Source organism: Phyllobates terribilis, unplaced genomic scaffold (genome assembly GCF_046119375.1).
Source record: "Phyllobates terribilis strain yellow unplaced genomic scaffold, ASM4611937v1 Scaffold_3__8_contigs__length_932513732, whole genome shotgun sequence".
Lineage (NCBI taxonomy): Eukaryota > Metazoa > Chordata > Amphibia > Anura > Dendrobatidae > Phyllobates > Phyllobates terribilis.
Genome location: NW_027362763.1, coordinates 358,138,494 through 358,162,809, shown reverse-complemented (window position 1 = coordinate 358,162,809; position 24,316 = coordinate 358,138,494). Strand labels below are relative to the sequence as shown.

Genomic DNA, 24,316 nt, shown 5'->3' with positions numbered 1-24,316 from the left:
GTTATAACATATTTTTCACTAAGGGCGTGTACTTCTTTTGGTCAACCTTTACATAATTATAAAAGTGCTGGGATTAGAGCACAGATGACTTACACCTTTCAGATAAGGTCCAAGCGGTCCATGTAGGGAGGGGAAGGGGCAGCACAGCTGAATTTACCTGTGTCACATTACAGACCCTACAATCAGCTTTCCTCCTCTCATAGCACTGTCACCTTTGCTGTATTGCCTCACCTTTGTCTGTATTGTTCACAGCGACTTGTAATCACTTTGCAGTGAGCGCCTAGCAAGGTATTTTATGTCTCACCTAGGAGTAGCCTGCTCTGCTCTCACTGCAGAGTGATTACAACTTGCTGTGAGCACAACAGACATAAGTTTTATGATACTTTTGAGCTAATCTCTGGATAGGCAGTGTGGGGAGAGGAGCAATACAGCAGAGGTGACAGTGCTATGAGAGGACGAGGGCTGATAGAAGGGTTTGTAATGTGACGCAACTAAACTCAGCTGTGCAGTCCCTCTTCCCCTCTGAAGGGACTGCTGGGACCTTATCTAAAAGGTATGAGTCTTCTGTGCTCTATTCCCAGCACTTTTATAATTATGCAGGAGGTTATATCAGGAGATCAGAACTGTATCATTACATCTGGAAGAGGAAGTACATGCCCCCAGTAGAAACTTTGATAACGCCCACCTGTACTTAACAAAAGTTAACTTATTAGGTGCCAAATACTTTGCTAATATCTCCGCAACAGATTTGAAATAAAAATAAAAAATGTTTAATTCTGCTTTGCAGGTACTATTTCATTGTGTCCAGTTCAACAGGAAAAATTTTGTGAAAGGCCCTCTTTTAAGCCCCCCACCCCTCCTTCATACACATAACAGTATTGTCATCCGAACCCGCCAATATCAATAGATTTGGTCCTCAGTCTACTTTGTATGGGGGCCCTGGACAATTGTCGGGGGTAGATAAGGATCCGGCTTGTCAGATTTCGGGCTGCCGATCATTTTGTATGCCCGGAGATGAGCCGTAGCCAGACCTGTCTCTCAGAAACCACAGGAGCAGTAGTCAGAGCAATCGTTCCTGTGTATGGTGGAGGTTGTTGATAGATCGATGTTTGACCAAAAGTCATCTACTGTGTATGGCAGACTTTAGACTGCAAAAAAAAAAACATAGTGGCACTCACTGGTCCTATTAAAATCCAAAGTTTTTATTTAACACACTAGATGGTGGCCCGATTCTAACGCATCGAGTATTCTAGAATATGTATGCGGCCGACCGGGCGCGACTAATCAGCGAAGCAGTATTTAAATGGGTTGTGCACTACTTTAAATTAACCCCCCAATGTATCCCCCCTTGGCCCCTAATGAATTTTGTAATTACGTCATGTTGTCAATATTGTTTGTGACAACATCGAAGACCACGCACAGCCAGCACGTAATTCCCCCGGCTGCAGCCGGCTCTTGCTTCCGCTACATCGGTGTTTAAATTTGGCGCCAATATCGCTGATTGGTCGCGGCCGCGACCAATCAGCGAACCGTGTTAGTGAGAACCGGGAAGCGGCGCTGCCTGGGCGGGTACTTCCGCTGCGAGCAGCCGGGAGATGACGGCTAGTGCCGGTCATCTCCCGGCTGCATCGCCGCTGACCTCCATGCGGCTACCGTGGGGAGATCAGCGGCTAGGGCCGCTGATCTCCCGACAGCAAGTGTGAAGGGAGGACCGGGGAGCGAGGCCTCCGGTCGGGGTACTTCCGCTGCGATCTGCCGGTCATCTCCCGGCTGCATCGCCGCTGACTTCCGTGCGGCAGATAAGCCGCTAACGGCCACCATCTTGTTCTGAAATCCCACGTCGCTGATTGGCCACGGCCGGACCAATCAGCGACGCGGGATTTCCTGGACGGACAGACAGACGAGATAAGCTGATTATATAGTAGATTATATTAAAACTGGCTGCAGGGGAGAGTGAAGCACATGGGACGGACGACGGCTGTTTCGATCCTGTCTGCGCTTCAACGGGTCCTGGACTTTAGACTGAGCTGGATCCAATTTGTAGAATGCCCTTAATTAAAATCCCATCAGTCATATGTTTTAAATATTCATCTCATGTATGCCTTCTTGCACAGAATGGCATGGCAGTAAGCAAGCTTATTTCAGCTATCTTTTGTTTTCATATATTTATTTATATATTTTTTTAATGGTTATCCTTTTTTGTGAGATGCCTGAACTAGATGGGCTATAATGATAACTCGTGTTTCTTGCTGGCTTTAACGCCTGGATAGTTTAAAAGTTGTAAGCATTCATTCAGGGGGAAAAAAGTAGAGGCGGTATCTTGCTGAGGCATTGACAAATATCTCCTAGACTGTTAGGTAACTGTTTTGTGCCCAGTGCCTTTATCCATGCAGCTCTCACTAGATAGATGAAATGAGAACATAAGAATAAGACCAGTTAAAGACAAGTGCTTGGGCAGGACAGAGACGGATAACTGCTTCAAAGAAAATACGAGGCGAACCTTATAAACACAGCTGGAAAACCCTGTGAGACCGCCACCGCCTTCCCCAGATGGTCAGCCCGAGTAGTATTGACAGCGATAAAGTGTGGATGCAGTGTGCTGCATGTGTTTTGTATGTGAGGTTTAGCTGCTATTTGTTTCTCCTATATTAAATTAATAAAATGAGGTTATTCTGGAGACTAAAGATAATGGCAAGGATTCTGCCTGCAAAACATTTAACTTCAGTTGTTTATCTGATCTTATGTATATGTAGGGTCTGGAGATTTAGGGCAGTTTCATGCCTTCACAATCACAGATATACAACATGGATTTACAAAGGAAGGACAGTCTTTGCTCTTGTTCCGTGTACACAATCCCTGGGGCAGAAGTTGCTGGGAAGGATCCTGGGGTAACAGGTTAGTGTTAAAAATTTAAGGTAAAGACCACACTTGTAGTCACAACTTTGCTGTTGTGAACACTGAAGACTATTGTGTTTCAGCAGCAGATGGAAGGAAGGGAGACACAGTCATTACTAGTGGGTAAGCGGAGCCCACATAGGATAGAAACACCTCAGATTAGAAAAGAGCGTTGTCCGGCCCCTCCAGCTTGGGCTCCTCCTACTCCAGCTCTCCAGTCTAAAATTTGAGGTCACAGAGGATGGTCGCTGCTGGAAGCAGCTCCTCAGAAATTTTTTTTATTTTTATCGGACAGAGACTTGGACCCCCGTGGTCTTGAGGTCTCAGGGGTCTCAGCGCTGCTGGACCCCCACCCCTCCCTTGGCGGATCTGCATTACCCTTTGAGAGAGGTCCCTGCAGAACCCTGCCGGCCCCGGGGGATGAGGGATGCTTCCCTGGCGGGGACGCAAACCGCGCATCTGGGGTCACTGCGTTCTCCGCCCTGGGGGGAAGCTTGGGCACAGCGCCACAAATCCCTGGGGGTCCCTGTGGCGCTCAGCTGGGTGAGTACTCAGCATGTTAATGTGTTTTGAGTGCTTCAGCGGCTGCTGCGGCAGCCGCTGCTACATGTATTCAGGTGGTGACTTGTGTTTTTTTTTTTGTCCGCAGGTGGATGCCTGCAGGACATGGAAGCGGGGCAGGAGCGGAGAGCGGAGGAGTCGCGCGCGCTTTTTTTGAAGCCGGCGGGGGGCGTGGCTTCGCGCCTTCCCGGTCTTTCGCGGGCAGGAAGCGCTCTGAGCGCGCGCTTTCTCCTGCCCCTCCTCTTCCGGCTTCTCTCTCCTCACAGCGCTGCGGCCATTACTGAACGGCTTCCATCGGGCTCCTCACTCTCCTCTCCTCCCGACAGACCGAAGGAACACTGCACCGCGGCCAGCTGGGTGAGTCGCTTCTGCCTGTCAGGGCAGAAGCTTAACCCCTCACCACCTCAGCGCAGGGCACCTTTCTGAGGCACAATAAGGTGGCAGACTGTGCTGTCCTGCAGCTATTACCTCATATAGAGGTTCCTTTTTTTTTTTTTGTCTGGGGCTCGCACATCCTTTTCATTTCACAGAGGTTGTGGGGAGTCTGCGACATTAACCCCTTATTAGGCGGTTATCCCTTAATTGGGGGTCAGCTGGGGTAGCTCTCTCTTTAAGAGCTTTAACCCTTCAGCTTTCTTTTAAGAAACCACACTGTCCTACTTACTGACAGGTTTAACTTGCCATATACTGTGTGAGGGCATGTCAGATCAGGGTCCAGGAGGTGCGGACCGTCTCCCAGGTCCGCTACAGGATCAGTCTCGCGTGTCTGACACGCAGGAGTCCTCGACGGCGTCAAGCGCAGCGGTCGGGGGTTTCGGTGATGGGGCAGTGGTCAAAATGGAGGCCCTCACTCGTTCTATTGATGGCCTGTCTGACCTTCTAGGTTATTGGGTGTCAGCTAGATCCTCTCATGGCAGGAAGCGCCACAGGCCGGTACTGCCCTCCCCGCGCAGCGACTCGGAGATCTCTGTTATGGAGGGTTCCCCTTCAAGCTCAGATGGGGAGATGTCCGATTCGGATAAGGAGGATCGGCAGGGGCACTCTGCCTCTTTTTTGGGCCGTGCAGAGGCTTTTATTGGAGCCATGAGGGAGGCGTTACAGTTTCCGGAGGAGGTAACTAGACGTCCTGGTAAGTCGGCCCGGATGTTTCAGGAGTCGCATAGGTCGCGCTTGGCATTACCATCTCTGGATGAGCTTAGTGGGGCAGTGGAGAAGGAACGCCTGTGTCCAGATAAACGTTTTCAGGGAACACGGTTTTTTGAGGCACTGTATCTGTGTTCCACGGAGTTGATTGATAATTGGATTCCTTCTCCTGAAGTGGATGTCCCTTTATCCCAGCTTAGCAAATCCTCATTACTGCCTGTTAAAGGGAAGGCGAGTCTGCAGGATCCGCTGGACAGAAAAACGGAGATGGCGGCGAAGTCCATCTACGAGGCCGCGGGTCATGGATTCAGAGCGGTGCTAGGATCTATGTGTGCTTGTAAAGCTTCCCTAAGCTGGTTGGACCGTCTACGGACGGCGTGGCAGGATGGATCCCCGCTATCCGAGGTAGATGGGCTTTTCAAGTTGTTGGAGGATGCGGCCCGATATGGCAGTGATGCAGGTTTGGATACCGCGTCACTGCTGTCCAGGGCGCAATCCTCGGCGGTCACAGTCAGAAGAGCACTGTGGCTCAGACAGTGGACCGGGGACGCGGTTTCCAAGCAAGGTTTGCTATCTTTAGCTTACAAGGGTGGTCAGTTATTTGGATCTGACCTCACGGAGCTGATTGTCAAGGCAAAGGCAAAAGAAGCGGCCTTACCACAGCGAAGAACTGTGGCTTCTGCGTCGGGCAGGCCTAGTGCCGGTAGTAGTCGGCGGCCCTTTCGGTCCAGGGGACGGTCCGGTCAGCCCTCTTGGGGATCGGGTCGTCCCTCTTTTTCAGGAAAAAAGGCTTCTCAGAAATCCCGCACTCCCTGGAAACAGAGCTTCCGTCAAGACAAGCGGGAAGCTGACAAAAAGCCCGCTAAGGCGGACTGACGCCAGGTTTTCACTTGAGAACTCTCGAGTGGGGGGTCGTCTGCTCCAATTCGAATCAACTTGGGCGTCCCGCGTTTCGGACGCCTGGGTGACGCGGGTTGTGTCAGCAGGCTACTTCATAGAGTTTCTTTCTCGACTCCCGGACAGGTTTTGCCGATCTCGCATTCCGTCAGAGCCCGAGCTAGTTGCCGCTCTACGGCAGGAGGTCGATTCCCTTCTGCTGAAGGGTGTGGTGGTACCGGTTCCGCCGGAGGACCGGGGAAGAGGGTTTTATTCAAACCTCTTTGTGGTCCCCAAAAAGGAGGACAAATTTCGCCTAATTCTGGATCTCAAAATATTGAATCGGCATGTCCGCACCCGGAAATTCCGCATGGAGTCGCTTCGCTCGGTTGTGGCGGCCCTGTCGCAGAACGACTTTTTGGTGTCAATCGACATTCGCGACGCTTATTTGCATGTTCCCGTCGGAAGGGCCCACCAACGCTTACTTCGTTTTGCCATAGGTCAGGACCATTTCCAGTTTGTGGCCCTACCATTCGGGTTGGCCTCGGCGCCCAGAGTTTTTACAAAAATTCTGGCACCTCTCATGGCGATCCTTCGAAGACAGGGGGTTACGGTTCTTCCCTACCTGGACGACCTTTTGATTGTGGCGTCCTCAAAGGAGGAGGCGGTGACGGCTCGCAATCTATCCCTTCAGCTCCTGGAGGACTTCGGGTGGCTGGTCAATTGGAAGAAGTCGTCTCTGGAACCGTCGCAGTCAATCCTGTTTTTGGGGATGCATTTCGACACGGTACGAGCAGTGGTGTCCCTGCCTCCAGACAAGCAAGCAAGTCTTCGACATGTACAGGTTATGAAGTCTTTGACAGCAATGTCCCTTCGAAGGTGTATGCGCATTTTGGGTTTGATGGTGGCGTCAATGGAGGCACTTCCGTTTGCCCAATTTCATTCCAGGACTCTCCAAATGCTCATTCTGAACCGTTGGGATCGATCACAGGCTTCGCTGGATCGCAGTGTCATCATCTCCCACAGGGTGCGAGAGTCTCTAGAATGGTGGTTACGTCCGGAAGCGTTATCCCTGGGGAAGTCCTTCCTCCTTCCGAGGTGGTCGGTCATAACCACCGATGCCAGCCTGTCAGGCTGGGGGGGGGTGTCTGGAACGATCTCTGGATTCAGGGAGTATGGTCGTCGGAAGAGTCTGTCCTGCCAATCAACATCCTGGAATTGAGGGCGATTTTCCTTTGCCTCCAACACTGGACGGTCCCTTTAAACGGTCTGCCAGTCCGAGTGCAGACAGACAACGCGACGGCGGTCGCGTATATCAACCATCAAGGTGGAACGAGGAGCTCCAGGCTCATGATGGAAGTGTCTCGGATCCTGGTATGGGCCGAGGCCAAGGTGCCAGCCATCTCTGCGATTCACATTCCGGGAGTTCAGAATATCACGGCGGACTTCCTCAGTCGCGAGAAGGTGGATCCCGGAGAATGGAGTCTTCACCCAGAAATTTTTGCACAGCTGTGCTCCCGTTGGGGAACTCCTCAAGTGGATTTGATGGCATCAAGGTTCAACTCCAAGTTACCGACGTTCATGTCCAGGTACAAGGACCCGAAGGCTGTGGCGTTGGATGCTCTGGTGGCTCCGTGGGACCAATTTGAGCTAATCTATGTGTTCCCGCCGATATCCTTAATTCCTCTGGTGTTGCGTCGGATCAGACTGGAAAGAGTCCCGGCTATGTTAGTAGCCCCAGACTGGCCAAGGAGGACGTGGTTCTCGACGCTGGTGTCGCTTCTGGCTGCGCCTCCACTTCCTCTCCCTCTTCGCCCGGACCTGTTAACCCAAGGGCCCGTTCGTCATCCGGACCTGAAGTCTCTGCGTTTGACGGCGTGGCTCTTGAGACCGAAATCTTGACTCGTCAAGGTTTTTCAGCCGAAGTCATTGCCACTCTGTGAGCTGCCAGGGGTCCTGCCACTACTAGGATCTATCACAAGACTTGGGAGGCCTTCTTTTCATGGTGTTCGGGTTCTTCAAGGAACCCGAGGATTTTTTCCATTCCCAATTTGTTGGCCTTTTTGCAGTATGGCCTGGACAAGGGTTTGGCAGTTAGCACTCTGAGGGGTCAGGTTTCTGCTTTGTCCTTGCTGTTTCGGAAGGCTATCGCCTCGCGTAGGGACGTTCGTTCCTTTTTTCGCGGGGTAACCCGTCAGTTTCCGCCGCTTAAGGCGCTTGTGTCCCCTTGGCGGCTCAATCTGGTCTTGGAGGCTCTTCAACATGGGCCTTTTGAGCCTATGGACTCCGTTAGCTTTTCTTTGCTTTCTTGGAAGGTTGCCTTTTTGGTGGCAGTCACCTCTTTGAGAAGGGTTTCTGAACTGGCGGCTCTTTCTTGCTCGCCTCCTTTTCTGGAGTTTCTCCCGGATCGCGTGGTGCTTCGCACACGGGGCGACTTTCTACCTAAGGTGGTGTCACAATTCCATGTTAACCAGGATATTGTGTTGCCCTCGCTCTGTCCGGAACCGAGGAATGCGAAGGAACGGGCCTTGCACTCATTGGATTTAGTGCGGGCTTTGAAGTTCTATTTGTCTATTACTCAAGGTTTTCGGAAATCGGACTCTCTGTTTGTGATTCCAGCAGGTCGTCGGCGTGGTCAACGAGCTTCCAAGGACACTATAGCTCGATGGATTCGGTCGGCCATTTTAGAGGCTTACCGACTCAAGGGCGAATCTTGTCCAATTAAGATTCGAGCTCACTCCACGAGAGCTGTGGGTTCATCGTGGGCTTTTCATCAAGGGGCCTCGGCAGCTCAACTCTGCCGGGCGGCTACCTGGCGCTCCGTCCACACTTTTACAAAGTTTTATAAGGTGGACGTCAGTGCTTCCGCTGATGCAGCCTTAGGACGTAGGGTCCTGCAGGCGGCTGTAGTTTAAGTTATTGTTAACTTGTATTTAGCGCTAGTTGCGCATTTTTTCTAGGTTGTTGGGATTCTGCCTCTGTTGGTTTTTTCCCACCCTTAATTTTTGGACTGCTTTGGGACGTCCCACTAGTAATGACTGTGTCTCCCTTCCTTCCATCTGCTGCTGAAAGACGGATTTTGGTAAGACCTTACCTGTAAAATCCTTTTCAGCGAAGGAAGGAAGGGAGACACAGCTCCCTCCCATGGCAGAAGTGTGTTGTTGTGTTTTCAGATGCAGCGTGACCCTTCTCTGATAGCGATTATCTGGGCTGAGGTCGGCGCGCTAAGGCTCTGTTCCAGCATTGCCAGCTCATCGCAGTGGTCAGGTCCAGTGAGTAGTACCTGGGACTGTGTGGTTTTTCTGTTATATACATAACCTGTCTCTTGTTTTTTCTCTGAAGTTCTTCAGAAGGGGTTATGTTGCTCCGCTGGTGATATTTGCTCTTCCTTAGCTTGTGTACGGACTGGAGAGCTGGAGTAGGAGGAGCCCAAGCTGGAGGGGCCGGACAACACTCTTTTCTAATCTGAGGTGTTTCTATCCTATGTGGGCTCCGCCTACCCACTAGTAATGACTGTGTCTCCCTTCCTTCCTTCGCTGAAAAGGATTTTACAGGTAAGGTCTTACCAAAATCCGTCTTTTAGATACCTAAACCATACCATTTACTGCAGATCCACCTGAAAAAATGCAACAGGACAATATATTAATATTTTTTGCATTTAGAATGACGATAACATTGGAAATATTTTTTATGTGTACAGTCGAGACCTGGCACTGCTTAAAGTCTTGCATTGTGTGGATCTACAACTCTTGTATCGGTTAAAGGGAATCTGTCAGTAGGATCAACTCTCTTAAGCCATCTACACAGGCAAGTAGGTCATAGAAAGTTGAATAAAATGATGCCTTGATATCTGCGACCCAATGCTTTTTCTCAGAGAAATCCATGTTTTTCCCCTCACCCATGACAGCACACCTTGAGAGAGGGATCCGCCCCACCAAGGACAGGAAACAGTCTGAAATAAAAGGGCGGTACCTCTCCCTCGCTTCAGTTGGTTTCCTGTCCTTGATGGGAACCTGTCTGAAGAAAGGTGTCTTACTTACCTGGGCCTGTTCCTGTGTGGAAGAGCGGGCACACGCCTGTGCACCGGGCGGGTTCCAGGTCCCAGAAGCGCCGTCCGCGGTTCCCTGGAGCCATGTCAGAGCGGGCGCAGGCGGTGAGGAGGGCTCCGGCTCCCCGCAGACCGCTGCGCTGTCCTCTACCTGCCGAAGGCTCCTGCTGGTCGCACGCCGAGAGCAGCGTCTTCCGGGTATGACGCGCCTGACGTCACGGCGCGGTGCACGCTGGGAGAGGCGTGCCCGATGACGTCGGAGGGCAGCACCCGGATCCAAGATGGCGGCGCCCTGTAAGCACTTGCCGGCCGGCTTTTTTCAAAAATCGGCCGGTGGGTGTCAGGAGGGGGGAGAACACATGGACCGGAGGAGGTCCGGATGTGCCCTATTAAGGTGGGGGGTTCTCCTGACAAGCGCTGCTTATGCTCAAGCTCATGGTGTAGCAGCTATGGCAGACCAGGACAGCCAGGAGCAGCAGCAGCTGACCCCTCCACCTCATCAACGCCAGCGGAAGAAGCAGTCGAGTCGGACACCTCGCACACGGACGGCCGCTCCAGCAACCGCAGCGGCAGCAGGAGGATTAAGGTGTCGGACTCTTCAGGGCCATCCAGAAGGGATTCATCTTATGTCCCACCACAGCCTCCAAATCCGGTACCCTTTTGTGACTTCAGGGGTGAGTGATCTTCGTGAATGTCACTTAATAGTAATGGAAAGTTATGTGCTTCATTCCTTAGGAACCTAAGAAGAGTTGCGCCAAAAAGAAGCACAGGGTTTGCACCTTATGCCAGGCCCCCCTTTCCATAGATTGGCAGAAACAGCTTTGTGCAAGCTATATTAACCAAACTATAGCGGAGAGCACCCCAGATTTCGCTTCTAATTTAAGGTCTGTAATCCATTCAGAGGTGCAGGATTCCCTGAAAGGCTTGCTAAAGGGGAAAAAGAGATCCCATAGAGATATCTCTTCCGACTATGATTTATCCTCCCAGTCAGAGGATCTTTGCCTCAGTGATTCGGCATCCTCCTCTTCATCAGACAGTGGTAGGCCCTGTTTCCTTATTGAGGATACTGACAAGTTGGTCAGAGCGGTCAGATCTACCATGGGGTTGAGGGAGGAAAAGGCAGCCAGGTCCCTGGAAGACATTGTTTGCAGGCCTGGAGGAAAAAAAATCGACGCTCCTTTCCAGTAAATCCTAAAATTCAGGCCCTTATAGACCGGGAATGGAGGAAGCCGAAGAAGTCAGGAGTGTTGCCCTCATCCTCTAAAAGGAAGTACCCCTTCGAGGATAGTGTCTGAGTCCTGGGACAAAATTCCTAAAGTTGAAGGGTCTGTCGCCCGATCATCAAAAAGATCGTCCCTACCCCTGGAAGATTCAGGCAGTCTAAAGATACTCTGGATAAGAAGGCAGAATCCTTCCTGCGTCACACCTGGGAAGCAGCGGCAGGGGGCCTGAAGCCAGCAGTAGCAGGCACTTGTGTCGCTAGATCGCTTATGGTGTGGCTTCAGCAATTAGGAGACCAGCTCAAGGATAGGAAGATATCCAGAGATAAGATCCTCTCCAATCTGCCTTTGCTACAAGCAGCATCCGCTTTTCTGGCCGACTCCTCAGCGGATTCAGTTAAACTCGCTGCCAGGTCTGCAAATTTGTCCAATGCTGCCAGACGATCCTTGTGGCTCAAACGTTGCCCAGGAGACCTACAATCTAAGCACAAGCTGTGTTCCCTTCCTTGTGATGGTAGACTCTTGTGTGGCCAAAAGCTGGACGAGCTTTTGGAGAAGGCTGGCGACAGAAAGAGAGGTTTCCCGGGGGACACAAAAAGGTCCTATTTTCGGAGGAAGAGGTTTAACCGGGGTCGCCCTCCGGGAGAAAGGAGGAGATGGGAGCCCAGATCTAAAAAGGACTCTGGTTACATGTTTGGAGGACCATCCTCCAGTACCAAAAAATCTCCCCAATGACGCGAGGCTGGAGGTCGGTGGGAGGCTCTCCCATTTTATCCCAGCTTGGGAAGCCATCACTTCAAATCCCTGGGTGTTGAATATCATAAAGAACGGCCTAAAGATATGCTTCAGTCAGGTCCCTCATCGAACCTTCATGATCACCCCCAGGAGGAAGTCCAGGGAGGAGCAGATGGCCCTAGAATCGGAAGTATTAGACTTAGTCAACAAGCAAGTCCTTCACGAAGTTCCAGATTCACAATGGGGACGGGGATTCTATTTCCCCCTGTTCGTGATAAAAAAAACCCCAAATGGGTCCTTAAGGACCATTATCAACCTCAAAAGTCTAAATCGGCTGATAAACAACCAGACTTTCAAGATGGAATCAGTGAACTCGGCAGTAAAACTCCTACACCACGATTGTTTTATGGCAGTTATCGACCTAAAAGATGCCTATTATCACGTCCCAATCCATCCAGACTACCGGAAGTATCTAAGGGTAGCCCTGTTCATCCAAGGACAATTGAGACATTTCCAATTTACTGCCCTACCTTTTGAACTCTCGCTAGCACCGAGCGTATTCTCTGAATCAAAAACGTGGTGATTGTTCCCTATCTGGACGACTTTCTGATAATAGGGAAATCGGAGGACCACTGTTCCGCTCAACTTTTAGAGGTCAGGACAGCTTTACATCAGCTAGGGTTGTTGGTAAATATTCAAAAATCAAAGCTATCCCCCTGAAGGACTCGGGTCTTTCTGGGCTTGACCCTAGATTCCCAACTCCAATCCTGTTTCCTCCCGGAAGACAAGGTTTCCAAAATAATCAGCCTGGTCTCAAGAGCCATAAAGTCTCCCGTGATGTCCTTGAGAGAAGCAATATTCCTACTGGGTTCCATGACTTCCTGTCTCCTGACAGCCAAATGGGCCCAGAGTCATATGAGGCTTCTTCAGTGGGATGTCCTGTCGGCACAAAAATCCTTCAACGGACATGTGGGAAAAAGACTATCTCTTTCTTTGGAGACAGTAAACTCCCTCTCCTGGTGGACAAACAGGGAGAATCTGACCTCAGGCTTACAGTGGTCCAGACCAGTCAACCATACAATTACAACAGATACAAGTGGCTCCGGCTGGGGGGGTCATCTAGCAGATCTCTCAGTTCAGGGGCTCTGGTTACGTCACGAAATAGAAGCATCATCGAACCTAAAGGAGCTTTTGGCAGTGGAGAAATCCCTGATAGGTTTCCTTCCCCACATACAGGGTTGCCATGTCCAGATCGGGTCCGACAATCGGACGACAGTGGCTTATATAAATCACCAGGGAGGAACAAAGTCTAGCTCCCTTATGGTAGTGGCAAACAGAATCCTGCATCTAGCAGAACAGCATCTCCCATCCCTCAGTGCTCTTTACATCCGGGGGGTAGAAAATTCAAGGGCAGATTTCCTCAGTCGTCACACTTTAAAACAAGGGGAGTGGGCTCTAAACCCGATAGTCTTCCAACAAATTATCCAGCTATGGGGGTCACCGGACATAGATTTGTTCGCCACCAGGGCGAACAGGAAGGTGGAGAGATTCTGTTTACTAAATCCAACAGAGAATCCCTATGCTGTAGACGCTCTCCAGATACCCTGGAAGTTCGGGAAGGCCTACACGTTTCCACCGATAGTGATGATCCCGGCAGTTGTGAGGAAAATTCGGGAGGAGGGGGCGATGATAATTCTGATAGCCCCCTTTTGGCCAAAAAGACTCTGGTTCTCCCTGCTTCGCCTAATGTTGGTCTCGGACAGGCCGGACCTTCTCATCCAGGGGCCAATATTCCATGCACAAGCCAAAGGTTTCCATCTGGCGGCTTGGAATTTGAGAGGTTGTTACTGAGCAATAGGGGGTTTTCACCAGGCCTAGTTTCTACCCTGTTGGGTAGTAGGAAGCCCATAACAACTAAAATTTACTCCAGGGTCTGGGGAAAATTCCTGGATTTTATAGACTCCCCATTGTCGGATAAACCTCCAGTTAGAGAAGTCCTAGAATTTTTACAAAAGGGACGTGACCTGGGGTTGGCTACGGGAACACTTAAAGTTCAGGTGTCCGCCCTAGGGGCGCTCTATAATTGTAACCTGGTAGGGAACAGATGGGTCTCTAGATTCATTAAATCCTGTTCCAGAGCGAAGCCAGTTCGGGCTCTCAGAGTTCCTCCCTGGGACCTGAATTTGTTTTTAAACGCACTCTCTGGTGACCCATTTGAACCCCTGCGGGTTATCTCTCCAAAGATCCTCACCCTCAAAACCATTCTCTTAGTGGCCCTAACGTCGGCCCGTAGGGTGAGTGACCTGCAGGCCCTTTCTTTTGACCCCCCCCCCATACACCCAAACTCATGAGGACCGGGTCATCCTGCGTACAGATCCGGCATACCTTCCGAAAGTAATATCCAGATTCCACTGTAATCAGGAGATTGTACTTCCCTTTTTCTGCAGTAACCCTAAAAACCCCGGAGGTTAGGTTCCACAATCTAGATGTTAGAAGGGCATTACTACAGTACATAGACATGACTAGTCAGTGGAGGAAGGACAAGTCCTTGTTTCTATCAATGGATATGAATAGCGGTACCAGAGCGCCAATAACAGGGCAAAAATATTAAAAGGACTAATTTATTAATACACACACAATGCGTTTCGGTGGACACAGCCACCTTCATCAGGTGTCGCCGCTGGAAATAGATGACAGCCACCAACAGAGCGGAGCTTGTGGAGCTTTACACTGGGGTTGTGCAGAGGTGCACAACTTCATAAGGTTAGTAGCCATTCCCACATCCCTCTACAATTGCAATACTGAGTCACCCATTGCGCCTTGTTCTCTCCTTTCTTTACATAAGTCCTTGTTTCTAGCCTTTCAGGGGAGTAGGAAAGGTCACGGGGTATCAAAGGGAACTATTGCTAGATGGCTTAGGGAGGCCATTTGTCTAGCTTATACATCTACAGGTGTTCTGGCACCGGACGGTATTAAAGCTCATTCCACCAGAGCTGTAGCAACCTCTTGGGCAGAGAGAGCAGACGTCTCGATTGACCAGATATGTGAAGCTGCTACTTGGTCTGCACCATCCACCTTCTACAAGTACTATCTGTTGGATCTATCCTCCTCTGACCTTACCTTTGGGAGAAGGGTACTTCAGGCGGTGTCCCTCCCTAGGGTGCTCATATTCTCCAAAATTCTCTCAAGGTGTACTGTCATGGGTGAGGGGAAAACACCAAGGTTACTTACTGGTAGCCGTTTTTTCCTGAACCCGTGACAGCACCCGTAGTCCCCCCCCCCCTGTCTTTCTCACGTCCTGGTGAAGTACTTTACATTTTGCGTGATGATATATGTATATTGTAGGTGTTGGTTATGTGTTTAACCTTTTCTGGAGGTCCTCTCAAAGCTCTGTAATCCAACTGAAGCGAGGGAGAGGTACCGCCCTTTTATTTTAGACGGTTTCCTGTCCTTGGTGGGGCGGATCCCTCTCTCTAGGTGTGCTATCATGGGTTCAGGAAAAACCGGCTACCGGTAAGTAACCTTGGTATTTTCCTAATATGTAAATGAGCTGTTAAGGTCTATGGGCCAGACCCAGATATACTTGAGAATCTGCCTCCAGAGCTTATTTTTAATGAAACAGGGATTTACCAGTGTGAGACATGTAGATCAGGAGAGAAGACTGTCAGCCATTACATGTCTCACACGAGTAACTCATTTAATTTTAACAGAGATCCCCAACTTGCAGCTCACGAGCCACATGTGATTCACAGACCCATGCTATGTGGCTCACAACGGTCTACTTCCTCATTGCGTTATTGCCAGGCATAGCAGACAGCCAGGAGCAAGATGAAGTGAAGGAGGAGGAGAACAAGCCATGAAAAGTTTTGAGGCTGCCTCCTTTTTCTTTGCTGGTGATGTCATCCCACTCAGCACCTTCTGATGTGTCTTCACTTTGCACTCAGCATTGCTCACAGTGAGGGGACACAAACCCATCAGTGAGCAGAAAGAACACAGGATAATCTGCAAGTGCTTTCTCCACTGCTTATCAAGCGAGTGCTAGTACCAGCCCGTGTAGACACTGACACTGCTGTTAGCAGGAATAGGCTGGTTCTGTTCATGACATCTAATGCTGCTGACGAGCAGTCTCCCTGCCTTTGCTGGGCTGTTACTAGAACTCACTAGAAAATGGTGAACACAGCACAATCTCTCCCACTCCCTCATCAGTTTCGAGAAATTGACATAAACATAGTATGAGAATGCAGAGCTTCTCTGAGGGAGAGAGCTAAGGGTACTGATGATTCCCTCCCTCTCACTCAGTTAAACAGCACATGTGGCCACTAAACCAAGCTGAATAGCCCCCCCGCTTCATTATATATCTAAGCAGAATTTGACACTGTGGATCACCAGCTACCCCCTCACCATGCTCAGCTCTTTCGGGCTCAAGGACACCGTTCTCTCTTGGTTCTCTTCTTACCTCTCTGACCGCTCCTTCACTGTATCTTTTGCCGGCTCCTCTTCCTCCCCTTTTCCCACCACCACCCCTTTTGGCCAAACAATCAATAGATTCGGTTTTCAGTACCATCTCTATGCTGATGACACCCAATTATACACATCATCCCCTGACATCACCCCTACATTATTACAAAATACCAGTGATAGTCTTTCTGCTGTCTCTAACATGATGTACTCTCTCTATCTGAAACTGCACCTGTCAAAAACTGAACTACTTGTGTTTCCTCCCTCCATCAACCTACCTGTGCCCGATATTGCCATTTCTGTGTGTGGCTCCACCATTACTCCCCAGCAACAGGCTCTCTTGGGGCCATATTTGATTCAGATCTTTCATTCACTCCCTACATCCGATCACTTGCTCGCTCAGGTCGTCTACACCTCAAAAACATTTCTAGAATTCGACCTTTTCTTACCTTTTGACTCTGCAAAAACGTACTGTCGCTCTTATTCATTCTCGTCTGGACTATTGCAACTCTCTACTAATCAGTCTCCTTCCTACTAAACTCTCCCCTCTCCAATCCTGAATGCAGCAGCCAGGATCATATTCCTTGCCAGACGCTACACCGATGCCTCGACCCTGTGCCAGTCGTTGCAACGGTTACCCATCTGCTACAGTGTTCAATATAAACTCATCACTCTCACACAGAAAGCGCCCCACGCTTCAGTACTGCCCTACATCTCCTCGTCTGTCTACCACCCTACCCGTGCCCTCCGTTCTGCAAATGACCTAAGATTAACATCGTCCATAATCCGAACTTCCCATTCCCGCCTCCAAGATTTCTTGCGTGCTGCACTAATTCTTTGGAACACACTACCCAGGACTCTTCGATTAATCTCCTACACCCACAGTTTTAAGCATGCCCTAAAAACGCATTTGTTTATAGACTATCCCTGTTTTTCCCATACAAAATTTCCTTCCAAATCAGGACCCTCTTATCATTTTGTTCACACACCCCCATGCACTTAATAGACTTCTGTGTCTGTACTTGTTCACATACTGGTTGGTGACTGGTTCATTCAGCATTATGTGATTACCCGATTTATTATATTGATAGTTGACCATATAATACAAGCACTTTTTACCATTTACCTTTCGTGTCTCCCAAATTTCCTATAGATTGTAAGCTTGTGAGCAGGGCCCTTACTCCTCTTGGTATCTGAGCTATGTTTTATTCTGTAATGTCTTTATTGTTTGTACAATTCCCCTCTAAAATGTAAAGTGCTGCGGAATATGTTGGCACTTTAGAAATAAAATTATTATATTAATCGGGATGTCCAGTTTCAGTAAAGTTGTCTCCAAATTATTTTGCCACTAGATCTGTAACATATGGAAGGCACTGTGTGGACCATGAAAGGGGTACCATTCTTTGTGGAAACATTAATGGGCTTCACTAGTAACAATATTTCTGTGTGGACACCTAAAGAAGGTTAGGGTATTGACTTGGCATAAAAGAAAGATTAAGAAAGGGGGGCACATACTGCTGTGTATGTAAGTTTGTATATACCTGAGGCTGTTGAATTTGAGAAACCCATGGTGACTCGTGGTCCATGCTCGGACTGTAAAACACGGACGGCTAAATTCGGCCTATGGCCTCATTCAGAAATCCGTATATCAGTCTGAAACCGCGATTTAAGGACTTACATTGGGTCACCTGACCCAAACTTAACAGTCTTGTATATTCCTATGAGGTCGTTGAGTTTTTGTCAGGAGTCCAGCAGTCAGTCCATAAATCACAGTCCATGTTGGGATCGTGATATTCAGATGTCTAATTTAAGTCGTACGGTAACTTATTTTCGACTATGCACAATCAAAGGTTAGCCTGTGCGCTGTGAAAAAAGAAATGGCAACATGCTGTAGCCTGGGCTGATTTTCAGGCCAGATTAGCGCATGGAAATAGCAGACCATTCCTGCACTTTGTGGACATGTACAGGGAGCTGCACACAGAACCAGTCATTTTCTAATTTTGCAGACATGACTGACCCAAGTTTTACAACGAACACCTGAACGTAGTATAAGAAAGAGTAGCAGATACACTTGCCCTCTGACCCACATTAACCTGAAGGAATAACCAGAATAATCCTCTAAACAACCAGTGATAACTAGTTATTAAAGGGTTATCTCTTATTTCTTGCAATATGGCTCCTATGAATGCTTTACACAGATTGTGGCTCACTCGCGACCATCTCTAAGTGGAATGTGGCTCTCAAGGTAAAAAATTAAAAAGTTGAGGACCACTGATCTATGTTAAGCTCTGGAGCCAAAGTCTCATGCAGATCTGTATCTGGCCCATAGATCTTAACAGCTCCTTTACTTATCCAAGAGAAATTCACATGTTTTTTAATAAGACATTGGAACGCAGATATCAAAGAATCATTTTATTAATTTGAACCACTCCTTCAAGTCAAATGGTATTTCCTGCTCATGAGTGTGAGGTTCTCTGCCATTAGCGTGTAGTTAGTATCCAGTTATGGAAAGAAATGCTTACAGCGGCACTCACATGTCTCACAGCAACTTCTATACGCTATGAACACGTTACATTATGCAAAGAATTGTCCCATGGTGGGGTGTCATCATAGTATGTTCAGACATGAAATGGCCATGGGCCAATTCTGTGCATGCTGGGACAAGTCTGGAATAATAAAGCGGCTACTGGATGTGAGTGACTATTGAGTACTGGCACTTGGGAATCCGCACTGTTCCCAAGCGCCGTGTGCTGAACGCTGCCCTCCTCAGTCTCTTGCCGGCTTCGATCAGCACCAGAAACTGTTAATGATGAGAGTTATAGTCTGCTCCCACTGTCTCCACCTGTAAAAATAAGAATAACATAAAAAATGCATATACTCACCTGTCCTAAGTGTCCCCCGCTGTAATCCATTTGACCGCTCAGCAGAGGAGCCAGGGAGAATGACTCCTGCAGCGAGTGAGCCCCGGAGCTGCGCTCAGTGAACGGTGTCCTGTCACTCACTGAGCTCAGCGGAGGTCCGGGGCCGCTCGCTGCAGGAGTCATTCTCCCCAGCTCGCCTGAGTGGTCACGTGGATTAAAGCGGGGGACACTTAGGACAGGTAAGTATAAGGATTTATTTATTTTATTCTTATTTTTACAGGTGGGAGCAGACTACTACTACTCTCATCATTATTCCCTGCTGGTGCTGATCGCGGCGCCGGCAGGGGGCTATGATGAGGGCAGCGTTCAGCACCCGGCGCTTTGGAACAGCTCTAACTGTATGCTGATTCCCAGGCGCCAGCACGTGTGCTCCTGATATTCCATACATGTGCCCTACGGATATCTCCGGTACGTTTTTCTCCAGTAGCGGGAGTATCCGGACGTGTGAAACTGGCCTTAATACGAATTTGCCCTAGATTTTACCCCATGCATTGGAGAGGGTGAAATCGTTGGTAATGTGCAGCATGTATTATCAGGCTGCAGTTTTAAATCCACAGCTCCTTAATTTCTATTGCACATATTTTAACTTCGTTGCTACTGCAGAATTACTCTACATTTTATTTTATTTTTTTTTCAGGGGTGATAAATGGGCTTTAATGGACCAGACAGAACGTTCACGATTTTTATCTCAAATTCAGGATGGAGAATTTTGGGTCGAAAAAGAAGAATTTCTCAGAGAATTTAATGAGGTTACAGTGTCATTTCCTGTCATTGAGAAAGATCATATTCAAAGTATCTGGACTGGTGAGTGCAGGTAAATTGTGCATATTTTACCTTTAGCGTACGGGCATGTGTAGATCAGGCTTTGGCACTGACGTGAATATTACAGGTAATATCACACATTCTGATTTTACAGTTCTCAGAGCTGTGTTCTTCTAAATCACCAAAGCTCCCTCTATTGGTGACTGAATAAGTTGTAATTATGTTATTTACTAGATGGTGGTCCGATTCTAACGCATCGGGTATTCTAGAATATGTATGCGGCCGACCGGGCGCGACTAATCAGCGAAGCAGTATTTAAATGGGTTGTGCACTACTTTAAATTAACCCCCCCCCCAATGTATCCCCCCGGGGCCCCTAATGAATTTTGTAATTATGTCATGTTGTCAATACTGCTTGTGACAACATCGCTGACCACACACAGCCAGCACGTAATTCCCCCGGCTGCAGCCGGCTCTTGCTTCCGCTTACATCACGACTATTTGCGGTTGCAGCCAGGGGTCTACTGTTCTGCGTACCATGGTGAATGACGGGCTGTGGGTGGGGTTATCCCCCATCGTGTCACACCCAGCATCCACCGCGCGCTCTGTCAATGAATGCGCTTGCGGTGAATGCCGGGTGTGACTGGATGGGGGATAACCCCGCCCACAGCCCATCACTCACCGTGGAACGCGAAACAGGAGACCCCTTGGCTGCAGCCGCAAATAGTTGTGACATAAGCGGAAGCAAGAGCCAGCTGCAGCCGGGGGTCACATGCTGCCTGTGCGCTTTGACCGGAGTATAAGCCGAGACCCCTAATTTTACAACAAAAAACTTGACAGAAGTACGTCACGCTGTGACTGACAGAACATGTTCACTGAACGTGACAGAAGTACATCACACACTGTGACTGACAAAACATGTTCAGTACGTCATGGGCAGTTGGTGAGTCACATGACCACATGGGTGGAGTCAGCCCTGCTATCTCCCGACGGTGGCGTACTTATTTTAAATCCGGCGCCAATTGGCCGGAGAGCGTGTTTAAATTTGGCACCAAAATCAGCAGAGCTGTGTTTAAATTTGCCACCAATCAGCGATTCTGGCGCCAAATTTAAACACACTCTCCGGCCAATTGGCGCCGGATTTAACAGCGAACCGTGTTAGTGAGGACCGGGGAGCGGCGCTGCCTGTGCGGGTATTTCCTCTGCGAGCAGCCGGGAGATGACTGGCGCTAGCAGCGGTCATCTCCCGGCTGCATCGCCGCTGACCTCCGTGCGGCAAATGAGCTGCTAATGGCCGTCATCTTGTTCTGAAATCCCGCGTCGCTGATTGGTTCGGCCACGGCCAATCAGCGACGCAGGTTTTCCTGGACGGACTGACAGACGGGATAAGCTGATTATATAGTAGATTTGGTCTCCACAGGGAATATAGAGCTGTGAATAAAAAGATATAGCTGTGACTGTCATAGAAATACATTAAGAAAGTTGATACAGAATTTTAGCTCTTTAAATAAAAAAATAATGTATATGCAGGAGGAGGAATGGTCATATTATTTAAGACTGACAAACTTATTTGTTAGCCAGAAAAATGTAATGCATTGCACTGACAAATCTCAGTTGTAAGCAGTAGATGCAATCAACCAGGTACTGCCTTTTGAACAAACTTATTAAAAGGGTTCATCCACTATTTTTATATTGATTTCCTGCCCTCAGGATAAGTCGTCAGTGTAAGATCAATGGGGGTCTGACATATGCACCCTCACCAGTCATCTGTTATCTTCTCTAACATAGTGCAGAGTGTAACATCACAGCTCCACACATTTAGTGGCGGCTGCTGCTGGGTACTGTTGATTACATCCTATTCTGTTCAGTAGGAGCTACTACCATAGGTGATACCCGCTGCTGGGTGTCGGATCCACACCAATGTTATTTTGATGACCGATCCTGGGGAACTTCCCAGCTAAGCTTATCCGGGGTTCTGGAATGTGGTTTACAGTTTATTCAACATTATGCCCACGCTCGGCCCTCTAAATCCCTGCTTTCCATGCCCATAATGATAAGATCTGTCGGGTGGCCCAGCTAATCTTTGCTTCAAGTAGCTTGAATATCACCCTGCATATTATTTTTTTTCTAGCTTGTAATTAACAGACACATGTACCCAGATGCATGCTTATTTTTTTTTTCAATTGTTTACTGTATGCTATTCAAAAAGTAAATGTAGTAGACTGAACTCTGACTTTTTTCTGATGGTTAAACTGTATGCTGTTTATTCAACATTCCAGATGTAATATAAAATGTTCTTAATGTCTTTTCACTAGAAGAGGTCTTGTAATAATTGATAGATATATCAAGCAAATATTTCATTTTTTATTCTCTGCATAGGCTCCTTGCTTTCTTACACACAACAGATTTATGGGTCTTGGATTAAGGGCCAGAATGCAGGTGGATCACGCAACAACACCAGCTTTCCTGATAACCCAAAGTTCTGGTTACGTTTAAAGGAGAAAAGCGAGATGTATTTGATCCTTATGCAAAGGCCAAGTTCCGAACAAGGAGCCTCCAGCAATATGCACTGCATCAGACACTTACAATGTGAGGCTTCAAAAAGAACCACCCCAATTGCTGTGGGATTGCACATTTGGAAGGTAAATTTGAGTATCACACGCTTTGTGAACACTGGTAACAAAGTTTTCAGGATCATAGAACAGTTATGCTTCATATAATCTAATTATTGTTATTAATAGCACTAATAATTATTTCAGCACAAAATAATGTTATGTCTACTTTCAACCTTTAAAAACTATAAATAAAAATATTCTACAGAAGTCCATCCAATTCAACCTGTAGCCTAACGTGTTGATCCAGAGAGGCAGATGCTAATTACCTAATATTAGGGGAAAAATCCCTTCCCGATTCCACATATGCCAATCAGACTAGTTAACTGGAACAATGTCCCATCACACAATGTAGTACTCATAACCTGTAACATTATATATATATATATATATATATATATATATATATATATATATATATATATATATATATATATATATATATATATATATATATATGTATATATATATATATATATGTATATGTGTGTGTGCACCAAACACCCCCTTCAGAGCTGCTGGCTTCTCTGGTTGTTGACATGACATCCGCGCCTTAGCCAATGCCAGACAGCGGAAGCATGACTCGCCAGTTAACCTAGGGATGGCGAGTACAACATGTGTTGTTTTTTTTTTTAACAAATTGCAGATGGAGCAGAACATTATCTGAAAGGGAAAATACTGCTTTAAACATGTCTATCATCGATACTGTGCTTTGCGTAATTCCACTATTTTTCCTTCTGGGTGTTGCAGTTTCAGTGTTGAGGACTGTAGCAATAAAGTAATTTTTAGATAAATTCACCAAGCCATTCATATAGAAAACATTCTCTTTGGATAATTTTCCTGATCATTCAGTGTATTACTCATATCTGTTCAAGATAGTGCTATTGTGTATTGTGTTTTTTTTTTTTTTTTGTGGGGTGGGGGGAACCTTATAAGCCGAGGCACCTAATTTTACCACAAAAAACTTGGAAAACGTATTGACTCGAGTATAAGCTTAGGGTGGGAAATGCAGTAGCTACTGGTAAATTTCCCCATCCTGGCAAGCATTGCCCACTCATCACCATTCCTAGTGTGCATGGCACCCCTCATCACCAATCCCAGCATGCATGGCACCTCATCACTGCACACATGAAAAAAAAATAATTATACTCCCCTTCCTTCCCTCTGCTCCAACGCTGTATTCTTAATAGCGCACATTGTCAGTCGCAGCTGCCGGCATCCTGCTGCTGCTCACCGATCCTGTGTGCCCGCTACTAAAGCGAATGAATATTCACTCCTCTCCACGCCCATGTGAGTGGGGAGGAGTGCATATTCATACTCTAATAGCGGGCACAGAGGATCGCTGATCCACTGCAGGAGTCGGCGGCTGTGATTGACAGTGTGCGCTATTAAGGAGAATGAATATTCACTCCTCCACTCCCATGGGCGTGGAGAGGAATGAATATTCATTCTCTTTAGTAACGGGCACACAGGATCGCTGAGCAGCAGCAGGCTACCGCTACTGGCTTGTGCCCCGCTCTTCCGCCGCCACCCCCCCACCATCCACAACTGGAAGATCAGTGGGACCCTCACTTGTGTATAAGCCGAGGGGGGGCTTTTTCAGCATAGAAAATGTGCTGAAAAAGTCTGCTTATATACGGTAACTTTTTTTTTTTTATTATTTAAGTTTCTACAACAAATATAAAACCCAAAGCACTTTTTCCCGTCCCCCATACTTTTCCAAAAATTCCCCTCATAATAACTATAGTGCATTGACTTTTTCCATTCAACTGGCAATTCACATCAGATATGTACATATAGCAATATGACACCACCCCATCAGCCATAGAGAAGGTATGTGTTTTTTTTTTTTTTAATTCATCTAAGTTTCCTGGCCATATACAACATTCTGACAATTGCCTATTTTTGGATCAGAAGTTGGAGTATCAACACATCCCAAAATACTAAGATAAGGGGTCAGTTCTATGGAGCATTCAAATATGGCACCTTTCATATCACTGATTGTTCAAAATCTGGATGACGTAGTACAGGACCACATCATATTTATTAATGGGGTTAACATTTTTATTTTATTGTTTTTTTTCAT

The 24,316-nt window shown here is 47.9% G+C and overlaps 1 protein-coding gene across 6 annotated transcripts in view; it reads left to right on the top strand.

The window, feature by feature from the left end:
- The window catches only part of CAPN10 (calpain 10), a 41,637-nt gene that overhangs the window by 8,970 nt on the left and 8,351 nt on the right, over nt 1-24,316 (top strand). For 5 of the 6 annotated variants that reach the window (XM_073675303.1, XM_073675300.1, XM_073675302.1 and 2 more), the window contains exons 5-7: nt 2,754-2,895; nt 19,495-19,661; nt 21,998-22,260. In XM_073675303.1, coding sequence (XP_073531404.1) covers nt 2,754-2,895; nt 19,495-19,661; nt 21,998-22,260 — 572 coding nt within the window. Of the gene's footprint in view, nt 1-2,753; nt 2,896-19,494; nt 19,672-21,997; nt 22,261-24,316 lie in introns of all 6 variants that reach the window. The other variant, XM_073675305.1, reaches the window with a different exon arrangement.